This window comes from Melanostigma gelatinosum (assembly GCF_949748355.1).
Source record: "Melanostigma gelatinosum genome assembly, chromosome: 20".
Classification (NCBI taxonomy): Eukaryota; Metazoa; Chordata; class Actinopteri; order Perciformes; family Zoarcidae; genus Melanostigma; species Melanostigma gelatinosum.
In genome coordinates this window covers 1,479,890-1,492,993 of record NC_136653.1, presented here as the reverse complement: position 1 = coordinate 1,492,993, position 13,104 = coordinate 1,479,890, and the positions used below count along the sequence as shown (strand labels likewise).

The window sequence follows — 13,104 nt, the reverse complement described above, 5'->3', positions numbered from 1 at the left end:
CTGAAACCCCCTTTCTGAATGATTAATCTATGTTTTCTGTAACTTTCTTAAACAGACAATCATGCCCACTTAACACAGCAACTGGCCAGGCGTGCAAATATGTGAAAATCAGGCATCGGTTGAACTTCTCTTTTATTAAAACCTCTCTCTTAAAAAAATGTCACGCAGCTACTTCTGACACATTCTGTGTGTACAACTGAATGAACACCTTCGAGGAAAGTGTTTGCCATTGCCTCCATTTCCATAGTTCTTCGTTTGATATTAAAGACATGTGAGCAAGACACAGAACTTTTGGAGAGAGATTGGGGAGGCAGTAGGTTTCCAGCCAATAGTAGAGTGCGCAATGACAAGGACTGCAGGTAATTTGGCATTCCAAATTGGGAGTAGACAGGAAACAAATAGCCAAAAAGTCAAACCAAATGTTGACTAAATAAAGGCTTTTGACTATTGTCCCAATTGGCAGTTGTCAAATTTTGCCCTGTCAAATAAACCAAGAAAAAGGCCCATACAGTCAGCCCACGTGGGCTTTAACTGTTAACCCACGGGATTAGTGTCTTGCATGCAGGGGTGCTGTGGTTCAAGTGGCAAGCTGCAACAATTTCCGGTGCACAAATGTTTTTGATCCATCATTTACCGCCAGCTGCAATGCAAAACAGGCAACTAGGTCCCTAGTTCACCCGTCCGGGAGAGTCAGCAGCCACAATGTACGATGCATTGTGGTGGATACATGCAGCCACGTTCACAGTAATACTCCACTCCATCAATTCGTTTAGCTGCAATGCCTGGCATAACATTAGCAAGTGCCCGGTCAAGAAAGAGAGTGTATGACAACGAGTATGAAGTCAGCAGTAGTGTTACAGCTGCAAACGTAGCAGTGCAATGTGTGAACAGTTTATTTGGCTACAACTCCTTCAGACCCAAGCCAAGGTCCTGCAACCATGATGACCTTCATGATGACCTTGAAGCTAGCAACAGCTCCGGCTCAGGTGCACTGAAGCTGATCTTTAAGGTGGACAAGTTATTTTCCTTCCAGCTTTTTTCCAGCATTAATTGGTCAAAATTGTTATTGTTGGTTAACGGTTAAATGGATAATTATTAACTTCCCTAAAACTGGTGGCTTGGCCCACATTTAATCCTCATGGGTTCCACATATTCAAAGCATATGACAAATTGTTACCTATAAGTGAGTAAGAGGGTCCACCTGTTTTCACATTGGTCTTTGAGCACTGCAGTCGTATCTGCTAGACTACAATTCACATTACCGGCTCTGCAGTCAGCTCATAATGAGATCATTAATTCAGCCCAGGCACCATATGAGTCCATTTGATTTACTTAGCAATGCCATTAAGGTGGTGAGTGGCTGTTAATTCAGAGCCAAAGTCAGATGAGTGTGTGTGGATTTACGGCTGTACACACAATCAGGGCACCCCCCTCTGGTAAACAAGATTACACAGGGACAGACGCAATTACAGCAGAGCATTGTGAATACACAGACCTCCATGGCGGTCCTTGGAAAGTATGTTTGTAGCTCTACTGCCCTCTTGTGGTCAAAGTGAGACAGTACAGATAGAGGGAGCGAAGAGTCCAGTGAACACTGAATGGAACGGCTTGTACTGGAACTCATTGAGGAAATGAATCGGTGGACGGCCATGGACCAACGACACCGAAAATGATTCAGTATATTTTCTATATCCTGATCCAAAATATGAAAGATAAATGGCTTGAATACAGATGTGATCATTTCAAATGTGGGTCTATTTTTAGACTGCATTTGGTTCATACTTTTCTGTGGCACATAAAGCTTTGATAAAACAAACAAACAGCTAAAAGCTGGTGTAGCCTGCTGCATAGATCTAAGTGCACAGAGGTCCCCAACCACAATCTCCCCCTCTTAGTCTTCATCCTCCTCTTTCCTGTCAGTAGAACAGAGCACTGCTCTATACACGCACGCACACAATGAAGAGGAGGAAATAGGATGAGTCACCCCTTATATCTTATATCTTGGCAACCATATACAATGACTATACATAGAGGCCAAAGTTATTGTCAGTTGACCCAACCAGCACCAATCAAATGTGGCATTTGGAATGTGCATACTCCCGGTTTGGCTCCTTATTCATCAATAAACATGAAATTATATGCCTTTATCGCTTGAAATTGTGTATTTTAATTGCCTATATTATCAATGTGTTTCCCCAGCAACTCATCAACTTTAGTATTGGATCGATACTTTTACAAACTGAAAGGGCTTAAAATGTTCAGATGCAAATGTCAACACAAATCATTCAAACCCCTTAAGCTTTAAAATAATTTCTAAATTGGGAAACTGTGTCTGGATCATAACAAAATCAATAAAATGGGCTCCCACACACTGGATAAATGCTCTTAATAATGTAATATTCACCATGTGACCAAGGAGGTCTATGTACACCTGATTCAACCCAGATGTGAACTCCATGTCAATCCAATGTCAGTTACATATCAATCAATATGTTGCAATCAAATCTCTGAATAAAGGGATGTGATAAATATATAAGACCGTTTGGAAAAATACAAAATCCAACATAACTGACCATTCATTCAATTCCTCCCCCAAACAGTGATTGTCCAATTGTAACTTCGCAAGCGTAACTTGAAACAGCAGACCTGTTGAACATTAGAGTTCTGCTGAGTGAAGCCAATGCAGAAGTGCCTTCAATTTGCATTCTTCTATTGGCCACCAGGGGGCGACTCCTCTGGTTGTATAGAAGTATATGAGAAAATGACTACTTCTCTCTTGATTTATTACCTCAGTAAACATTGTAAACATGAGTTTATGTCTCAATCTCTAGTTTCAAGTCTTCTTCAATACAGCATGATGTTCATTTAGTACATGATGGTCCATTTAGAGTGATTGTGATTGACAGGTCGCTGGCACTACCGGAGACGTATTCGGTGTCTCTACATCACTCCTCCGTCATCCAAATATGGTAACTTACATTCACTGGTTGCAAAAAGTCAACATGGCAACAGCTGTATTCAAAGATGGCAAACTCGAGGCTTCATAACAGCAGTCCACAAACCAATGGGTGCCGTCACGATGACTGCGTCCACTTCTTATGTACAGTCTGTGAGTTCTCCAAAACACAAGAGCCAAAGCGAGAGGAACGGATTGCAGCCTGTTTGTCTCACATTCGCTGAGATTGTTGGCATTTCCAGCTAACGAGTTTACTATCCGCTGTAGCAGCTGAGTTACTTCAGAGGCCAAGGGGCACATCACCAACTAACTGCATTTGTATTTGGTTTCATAAGCGCAATATTATGTATGTCTATCAAGCCACATTATGCCTTGAGCGAGTGGAGACTAACACTGGCCATCGCTGACCTGTCTAAAAGTGACAGTGGTGCCTAGAGCGTTGTAGTTTGAACGTAGGGCCACTGACCAACCTTTGTGGATGAGTTGGGAGTGAGAATCAATACTCCGTGACATTATAGTAACGCATATCTGTGGATATTAAATGTAGAGTGGCGATTGATATGTATTCAACACTTATATTGTGCTATAATATTTCATTGATGATGAGTACCCATATTGTTTGGCTTGTTATTGAAAAGAGGCTCATGTTACCTGTTTTCCCCTCATCGTCGATCCGATTACTGGCCAGTGGATGTATTTGCGTGTGTTTCTCTGGTGAAGGCACGTAGGAAGATAGAGCTGGGCTCTGGACACAGCAGAATGCTTTGCTGAATCTGCAAACTAGCGTGTGTTTGCACGCTCAAAGCTTGCAAGTGTGGATGTGCATGAGTTTGTTTGTGAGTGGACCTGCGCCATCTCATTTCTCCCTCAGTACCTCTTGACTAAGCCGTCACGCACTCCGTCACATTCAGCCCAAAGCACTGTCTGTCTCTTTCATCTCATTCTCTCCACCCCTCTCATGCCCTTCCTCCCTTGTCCTTTCCCTCCCCTCCCTCTCCTTGTCTCCTTCAATATCTCTCTTCGTCCAGGGAATCCAGGGAGCCGAGGGGCCTCGGGGGCCGCCCGGAGAGATCGGCCAAGATGGTCCCAAGGTCCGTACATTGAACGTTATAATTAGTTATTATGCTAATGTAGCTGCTCCCCAGCTGCTCGGCTGTTCTCAGCCCCTCCTAATGCTGCAACCTCCCTCCCTGTTCTCTTGATGTTCCCATAGAGAAAACTACGTTTTGCTGAGAGGGAGCCAACTTGTTTGAAATCAAATTGTTGGTGTTTCTAAATATGATATAAATGCTAATCTGCCAAGGACAGTTGATATTTGGACATTAGGACATTTAACACAGAATCTTTACACAATGCTACACTTGAAAAATCTGAATTCTTCTTGTATTGTATTGTATCTTTATTGTACCTCCCAGTGGTGGAAAAGTAACTAAGTACATTGACGCAAGTAGGCTACTTTACTTAAGTACAATTTTGAGGCACTTATACGTTATTCATTACAAATTTCTGCTACTTTATGCTTCTACTCCACTACAATTCAGAGACAAATATTGTACTTTTTGCTCCACTACATTTATTAAATCACTTGCTAGCTACTTATTTGAATTTGCAATAAAAAATATATTCAATAAATACAACCTTATATAACAAGTACAGGTAAAGATAAGCCATCATAAGATGGGCAATTTACAAGCTAACAGTGTATAAAGTTGTTAGAATGAGCTCCACCTTTACCAGCTGAAACATTAAACTCTAAGTGTGCACGTGAGCCCTCTGGACCTCTCTGAATGGACACAGCAGTACTTTCTCTAGTTAGGAAAGCTGTCACCACCACTGATGCCTCGTGTGATTGGCCCATGCAACATGCCTGGCTGAGAGTACGGTGATGAATCACCACATGCTATGATCTATTATCCCCTTCAGAAGAGAACTTCTTTGTGCATGCTGTGCTGCAGCTACACTCTCATGTGCTCTCACCGACCTGTGACGGATGAATTAGAGCGCTACCATTTGTGTTACGGATTAGATTTAGGAACGAGTGTAATCAACAGAAGTATCGTCAGACAAATGTGTCGTGTGTTTTATTCAGGGGAAGTGTGGAGATCTAGGGGTCACTGGTCCCGTTGGTCCACCAGGCCAGAAGGTGAGTGGAGCAGCGGATTATCCACCACATCACATTGGTCCCTTTCACCTCCGTCTTCACTGCTCTCCAGCACTGCATCCTCCGTCCAAAGTGAAATAATGCATCTATGGACACGTCCTAAACACACTAATTACTATGAATTCATCTCATTTGTTTAATCCGACCAAAAAACCTGTGGGTTGAGTTATGTGCTGTAACTATTTCTTGAGGAGCAACAGTGTATCCATCCACCCAGCACTTCAGTGCAGCCTCCCTGGCTGTGGTGTAGATAGAGTTGGTGTGCAGGTTCTTGGTCTCCGTACAGACAGGCTGGTTCCTCACCTCAATGACAATACGACGTTTGAAACAGTTTCAGTATGTGGCTGTTGCCCCTGACTCTGGTCTTTATACCAATGGCATAAAGACCAGAGTTAGGCAGCTTTCAGTGCACGTGAACGTGCCCCACTGGCTCCTTCAGCCATCACCATGTTGAGAGCCAGAATCAGTTTAGCTCATTTCTTCCTCTCTCTAGTTGTGTCCCATGTTGCTGTACAGTTTGACTCTCGGCCACGGTTGTCTTTCTCTTAAGCTTGCGTTGCCAAAAGCATGCACCTTCATGCCCCGAGTCCCAGTTAGTCGACACTGACACTGGCAGCGTTTGAACATTCAGCATGGTGGTCGGCTTAGTGAGGGCACTACTAATTCCCCCCCAGTGGATCAGGGTGCCATCAGGCTGACAGCTTTGGCCTTTTTTCTTTTCCAAACCAACTTCATTCTCCGTCTGTTTCCTCTCATCCTGCCAGAAACTCTTATTTCCCTTTAGATCCTGCTGATGAGTGACGGCTAGACTTTTATGTTTAGTAACTGACATGTTGTGAGAAGTTAGAAAGTCAACCATTGTGGTTTTAAATAAGAATCTGAGATGTCTCTGTTGTGCTATTTCATTTGGTAACCTTGGTTATTTTAAAAGGTGCCATCATTCGAAGCCTATGTTATTTAAGTTTTTTGAAAACGACTAAAAGAAAGCTTGAAAAGTTTTCTTTTACCAGCCTTGAGTGCTGGCTAACAACATTTTCCTTGACTGCAGCAGCCTGGGACGTTTCCACAGGGGGTTGAATAGACAGTCACCTACACACACACACACACAGGAAACTCGAGGGTTATATTCCCTTTTATCTGCTTCCTTGTTGGATTTCGAACAAAGAGATGAAGGTTTTCCACCTCGTGTGAAATAAATGGCCAGTTTGAGGAATACAGCAGAATATGATCCCCATATTTTCTTGAATGCAAGACATCAATAATCTTTCACCTCTACAGGGATCAACAGGGGAGTCAGGCTTTCCCGGGCTGCCGGGTGCCATTGGGCTGTCGGGGTTCAAAGGTCACAAGGTGAAAGTCAACTCATATTAGCGTACATGGACCATTTCACATAAAATACCAGGATGCTTTTGTTTGGACGTAATGAAGTCTACAATTGGCAACAGAGGCGACACTTTATGAATGATTTATAGCTTTGGCTGTGAGGGGTTCATTTGCATGTTTTACTGTATGGTGGCAGCTTACTATGATACATACTTGTTAATGTATATTCATTTCTTGCTGAGATGACATGATTCATTTTAATGGTGCTAAAGGTTGTCCTTCACACTTGAAAAGCAGCACTTCCAGACTCATACATCCCATCCACCCTGACCCCGATCAGTCTGTTTGACATGCTGTGTTTAGTTACAGTACGGATGTTGCAGACAAAGTGATGTTATTCTTCTCTTATGATTCCTCAAACAGCTTGCTGTTATTTGGATGTCACACTGTCCATTGTCAAAAAAACAGAAACTGAAATTCCTGTAAGTGTGACATGTTCTAATGTTCAGTGTATCTTTAGGGGGAGAGAGGAGAGACGGGCTCTAAGGGATGCCAGGTAGGACACCTTACACTTCACACAGTCACACATGTTTATTCACTTCACTGATCACTTACATTTTCTTTAATTGTTCCATCTCCCTAAATAATGGTCTTAATGGTCCTCAAATAATTCTCCAGTGTCATCAATGCAAAATAACAAAAACAGTCTTATTTTAAGACACTGACTCTATATAATATATGCACTCCATCGCACATCGGTGAAATACCAAACTACTAAGAAACGATACAGAGGACATGCTTGGTGTCATTAATGGCTGATACTGTTGTGCTGATTAAGCAATATCGTTTTTTCTTTTGCGAGCATATGTTATGGAGTTATGTTGCAGTGATTGGCATCAGCCCTTTGTGGTCATGTTGATACATGGTATGTCAGACTCCAATGTCTCCTGCTAGTGTGAGTGGAAGAAGCAAACCCAAAGGAATCATTGCTTTGTGGTGGTGTTTGCTTGGGCCTCTTCCAGCATGAACACATGAACACCTTAGCATTGGAACAACAAGATGGCTCCCTGTTGTACTTTTACTATTGTGAACAGAGCATCCGTCGCAAATGATGAGCACTCTGATTCAGTTGCTTCCTTTTTACGCGCACTAATGGAAACAGTGTGAGAGCTCTCAGGAGCAGAGGAAGGAGAGCGGTGTGTTACAGTGCTGCAGGAAAAGCCACACCAGAGATGACACGTCAGCTTTGTTAAAGGTCACCAGTAGCCAATTCTCCCTGGGTCTCTCTTATTGGCTGATAGTGGTAATCATGACCTTTTCTCTCTACACACACCAGCACATATGTAAACAAACTTACAAAAACATTTAATCATGATGTATGTCTTTGCAGGGGGCGCAAAGCAGAGATGGAGATCCAGGGACTCCCGGCGTACCTGTGAGTGTAGACTCACACTGCATCCACTGGGTGGCAGCGGAGCTTGTTTCAATATGTTTAACAGCGATCCTGGGTTTGAAATATGTGTGCTGGTGTGCAGTAAGTTACGAGGACCAAATGTCCCCACAAGCGCACACGGATGAGGAAGAACATCTTCAGTCATCACCTACAAGGAGCTACATTGTGGTTAGAGCTGGAGTTGTATTTGTTGTAAAGTCTGTCAGTAGTTTAATAACATAAATCCTCTAATCCAAGTCACCATAAAGACTTTATATATATATGATATTAATATATGATAATAAACTCTGAAAGTGACTTTACAAGGTATTCTACAAGATTAAAATCAGACAGCATATAAAAACACAAATGCAATAAAGTATTAAATAGAAAACGGTGAAAGCGAATAGCTGACAGAGCAGGAAAGCACACAAGACTAAAACTGACTAAATGAGAAGAGACAACATACAGATGAGAGAATGTAACAGCGTGGAAGCTCCAACAGTGATATAAAAACATCAAATCAAATGTATTCTGAAAAAGTAAACTTTCAGCAGGGACACCAAGGAGGTCACTGACGGAGCTAATCTGTTTAGGAGAGTTGTTCCAGACTCTCAGGGCCCTTAAAGCGAAGCCACGCTTTGGTGCTTAGACTCAACCTCAGAACAACCGTGAGGATCACAGTGTCACGGTTCAGTCTTGGCAACAGTGAAAAGGATCCAGTGCAGACCAAGGCTGAATTACAGGCATTTAACGTGTTTCCGAGTTATCCTGAAGTGAAGTTTGTGACGTGTTTGCGTGTTTGACTTAGTTAACGTACTTATTTGCAGCCCAGCTACGGTGTTTTTCCTTCGATCTTCTTCTGAATTATTCCTTAAATGTGGGAACAAATGGCAGGTGTGAATTTCTTCTTTGACAGAATCAAAAACAGGTGTGCAGAGAGGGATCAGGTGAGCTGAAAGAGAACGAAATATTCCTCATGAAGCCTAATTTCACAAGGTGAAATTAGGCTTCATGAGGTGTGAGAAGCAGAATTGCAAAACGGATTCAATCCACATTGGTATTCTCATCCTCATCAATAATTGGTGATCAGCAAACAATGATATAAATTGCTGTATGATCTGCAATATCCAGCTTTCAAGCCACTCTTTGTAATGTTCATGTTTTAATGGGAACGACACCAAATGAGGAACATTTAAAGAATTGATGAGCGAGTATTGATGACTGAGGCATCGATCTTCACGTCCCTAGATGGGGTTTAGACAATGCATCCAGTCAGAGTGTGTGTGTGTGTGTGCGCTATATTGCATCATGTTGAGACAGAGTTGTGTAGTCTTGTCTGTGACACTTGAGACAGATAAAACAAGTACATTTCTCAGTGTGCCGTTTAATGTTCACGCTCTGGAGTTCCACAGTGTTGAGAGAAGCCCAGCCTCCATGTGACACACTCTCAGGGCTAAATGCATCAGCAGTGAATCACAAGTGTATCACCGCTGGAATGACATATTTTTGTCTTTAGACAGACTTCCTGATACTTACTGGGTAAAATAAATATGAGCCTACACAGCAGTTCAGGAGAGTTCTGTTCTCCTGGTTTCCCTCCTCGTTGACTGTCTACGGGGGGCTGTGGCTCAGTGGGGGAACGGGTCGTCCTCCAATTCGTTAGGTTCAATCCCCAGCTCCTGTAGTCCGCATGTTTGAGTGTCCTTGGGCAGGACACTGGCCCCCAAGTTGCTCTTGAAGGCTGTGCCATGTGAATTATTTTAGATCCTGACGGGCAGGCGGCCCTTTGTATGGCAGCCTCTGTTGACATGTGTGCAGCTGGGAGTGGTCGCCAGACTGGAAAGGGACGACATGAATGCAAGTCCATTTCCCGTTTAGTGATGTGGCATTCAGATTACAGTGTTAGGAGATCATTACAGATTGAAACAGGATCTCTGTAACAAACCCAGTTTGGCTAAGCAAATGTTTTGTTAGTTGGCAATACAATCTCATCTGTTTGAGACTGAGTTTGCTCAGTTGGGATGGAACTGAAGATGTAAATAATTCAACTTTTCATGATTCTGAGCATTGCTAGGATGCGTCATCCATGTTGATTGTGCATTTTTAATGATATACATAGAATATGACGCGGAAGGAAATAATCACACACATACTGACATGCCTCCAGTGTAGACAGTCAATCACAGAAGAGGGTTACTGAAGGGAAAACTGTGTCTTCTTGAAAGACAAAGCAACTACAGGCACAGAAGTGGGGACTGGGCCGACAAAGTGATATAAGGCCTCTGGGCACCCATGGCTACCATTAATTCAATTCAATTAAATTTATTTTTGTATAGCCCAAAATCACAAATTACAAATTTGCCTCAGAGGGCTTTACAATATGTACACATTTGACATCCTCTTGTCCCGGGACCCTCACATCAGAACAGGAAAAACTCCCCAAAAAAACCCTTTAACGGGGAGGAAAGAGGAAGAAACCTGTGGAAGAGCAATAGAGGAGGGATCCCTCTCCCAGGATGGACAGAAGTGCAATGATGTCATGTGTAGAACAGGATAGTGAATTACAACACATTCAATGTAATTACAGCACATTCAATGTATGACACAACCACGACAGGAGGCAACACCTGGTCCAGGTAAACCCGGATACACAGGAACCTGTGAGGCGAGAAAGCACAGAGACTCTGGTGAAGAAGCAGGTCAATAATGTGCATTAATGGTATCGGTAATATGAAATAGTAATGTGAGTAATAATAAAAGTGATATTAGCAGTTGGAGTCAGCAGGGCCATGGTAGGAGGAAGGACCAGGGTCCAGATGAAACCATGCTCCATGGAAACCTGTGAGGAGAGGAAGCACAAGGACTCCGGGGAAGAAGTAAAGTTAGAAATGAGCATTAATGGGACATCAATGCATACAGACGGAGGTGAAGAAGAGGAGGAGAGAGGTGCTCAGTGTAGGAAGTCCCCCTGTAGTTTTTGCCGATACCAGTTTGTCCATGGGCCGGTCCAAGGCAAGCCAGAGCCAGCCCTAACTATAAGCACTATCAAAGAGGAAAGTCTTAAGCCTACTCTTAAATGTGGTGAGTGTGTCTGCCCCCCGGACTGAAACGGGAAGATGGTTCCACAGAAGAGGAGCTTGATAACTGAAGGCTCTGGCTCCCATCCTACTTTTTAAGACTCTATGAACCACAAGTAACCCTGAATCACTGGAGCGCAGCTCTCTAGTAGGGCAGTATGGTACTATAAGCTCTTTAAGATATGATGGAGCCTGACCAATTCGGGCTTTGTAGGTAAATAAAAGGATTTTAAATTCTATTCTAGATGTTACAGGGAGCCAGTGCAGAGAAGCTAATACAGGAGTAATATAATAATAATAATAATAATAACTTTAATTTATATAGCGCCTTTCAGGGGACCCAAGGCCACTTTACAAGAGTAACAGTTTAGACAAAAACAGTTTAGACAAACAGTCAGAAAAACAGAACAAGTAAACTAGGGGCCGAAAGCCTTGGCGAACAGATGGGACTTGAGGGCCCTTTTGAAGGCGTCCAGAGTGGAGATGTTGCGGATCACCGCAGGGAGAGAGTTCCAGAGGGTGGGGGCTGCCACACTGAAAGCTCTGTCCCCGAAGGTTCGCAGTTTGGTGCGGGTGGTGGCAAGCAGGCCAGAGTCTGAAGACCGCAGGTTCCGGGGAGGGGCATGTGGGCGGAGGAGGTCCGATAGGTACTGGGGGGCAAGGGCATGGAGGGACTTGTAGGTGAGGAGGAGGATCTTGTATGAGATGCGGGACTTGACCGGGAGCCAGTGGAGGTTGATGAGGGTGGGGGTGATGTGCTGCCAGGGCTTTGTGTGCGTGAGAACCCTGGTGGCAGAGTTTTGTACATACTGGAGCCTGTCCAGGGTTTTGTTGGGTACCCCGAACAGGACACCATTGCAGTAGTCCAAGCGGGAGGTGACAAATGCATGGACCAGGGTTTCAGCAACAGACTCTGAGAGTGACGGTCGGAGTCTGGCAATGTTCCGGAGATGGAAAAAGGCAGTTTTGGTGACGGACTTGATGTGGGACTCGAAGGAAAGGGTGGAGTCCAGGATGACACCCAGGTTGCGGACTTCAGGAGATGGGGAGATGGAGCAGCCGTCAACCTCGAGGATGAAGTCACCAACCTTCCGGAGCAGCGCCTTGGGTGCCACAACCATGAGCTCTGTCTTCTTGGTGTTGAGTTTGAGGAGATTTGATGACATCCAGGTTTTTATTTCATGCAGGCAGTTGACAAGGGACTGAGGGGGGAACTGGGAGGATGGAGTAGTACTGAGATAGATTTGAGTGTCATCAGCATAGCAGTGGAAGTTCAGTCCGTGATGGCGGATGATCTTGCAGAGGGGGAGCATGTAGATGGTGAAGAGGAGGGGGCCAAGCACAGAGCCTTGGGGCACGCCATGATTGACTGGGGCTAGGGGGGAAATAGAGCCGTTGATGGAAACAAACTGTTCCCTGTTATGGAGGTAGGATGAAAACCAGGAGAGGGCGGTGCCAGTGACCCCTAGAAGGTCAGATAGGCGGTTGAGGAGGATGGTATGGGAGACAGTGTCAAATGCTGCAGAGAGGTCCAGGAGGATGAGGATGCTGAGGCGGCCAGAGTCAGCAGCAATGAGGAGATCGTTGATGATCTTAATGAGGGCGGTCTCCGTGCTGTGTTGGAGTCTGAAGCCGGATTGGAGGGGCTCATAGAGCTCATGGTTGGACATGTGGAGATGGAGTTGGCCGGCGACTACTCTTTCCAGAGTCTTACTGAGGAAGGGGAGGTTGGAGATCGGCCGGTGGTTGTGGAGGTCATCAATGTCCAGGCCAGGCTTTTTGAGGATGGGGGTGACTGAGGCAGTTTTGAAGCTGGTAGGGACAATACCAGATGCCAAAGAAGCGTTGATGATGTCCACCATGTAGGGGCAGAGGGTGGGTAAGCAGTCCTTGACCAGGGCTGTAGGCATGGGGTCCAGGGAGCAGGTGGACGTCTTGGTGGACGTTATGATCTCTCCTCTTCGTTCTTGTTAGTACACGAGCTGCAGCATTCTGGATCAGCTGGAGAGATTTAAGAGACTTATTAGAGCAGCCTGAAAATAAGGAATTGCAGTAATCTAGTCTAGAGGTAACAAAAGCATGAATTAATTTCTCTGCATCGCTTTGAGACAGCATGTGCCTGATTTTTGAAATATTACGTAGGTGAAAAAAG

At 44.3% G+C, this 13,104-nt stretch overlaps 1 protein-coding gene across 1 annotated transcript in view; it reads left to right on the top strand.

Annotated features, from left to right (window-relative positions):
* LOC306794280 (uncharacterized protein) overlaps positions 1-13,104 on the top strand; it is a gene marked incomplete at both ends in the record, with an annotated part of 83,969 nt that overhangs the window by 52,333 nt on the left and 18,532 nt on the right. Inside the window, 5 exons of the mRNA XM_079292321.1 lie at positions 3,994-4,047; positions 5,046-5,099; positions 6,396-6,467; positions 6,961-6,996; positions 7,831-7,875. Coding sequence (XP_079148447.1) covers positions 3,994-4,047; positions 5,046-5,099; positions 6,396-6,467; positions 6,961-6,996; positions 7,831-7,875 — 261 coding nt within the window. The remainder of the gene's footprint in view (positions 1-3,993; positions 4,048-5,045; positions 5,100-6,395; positions 6,468-6,960; positions 6,997-7,830; positions 7,876-13,104) is intronic.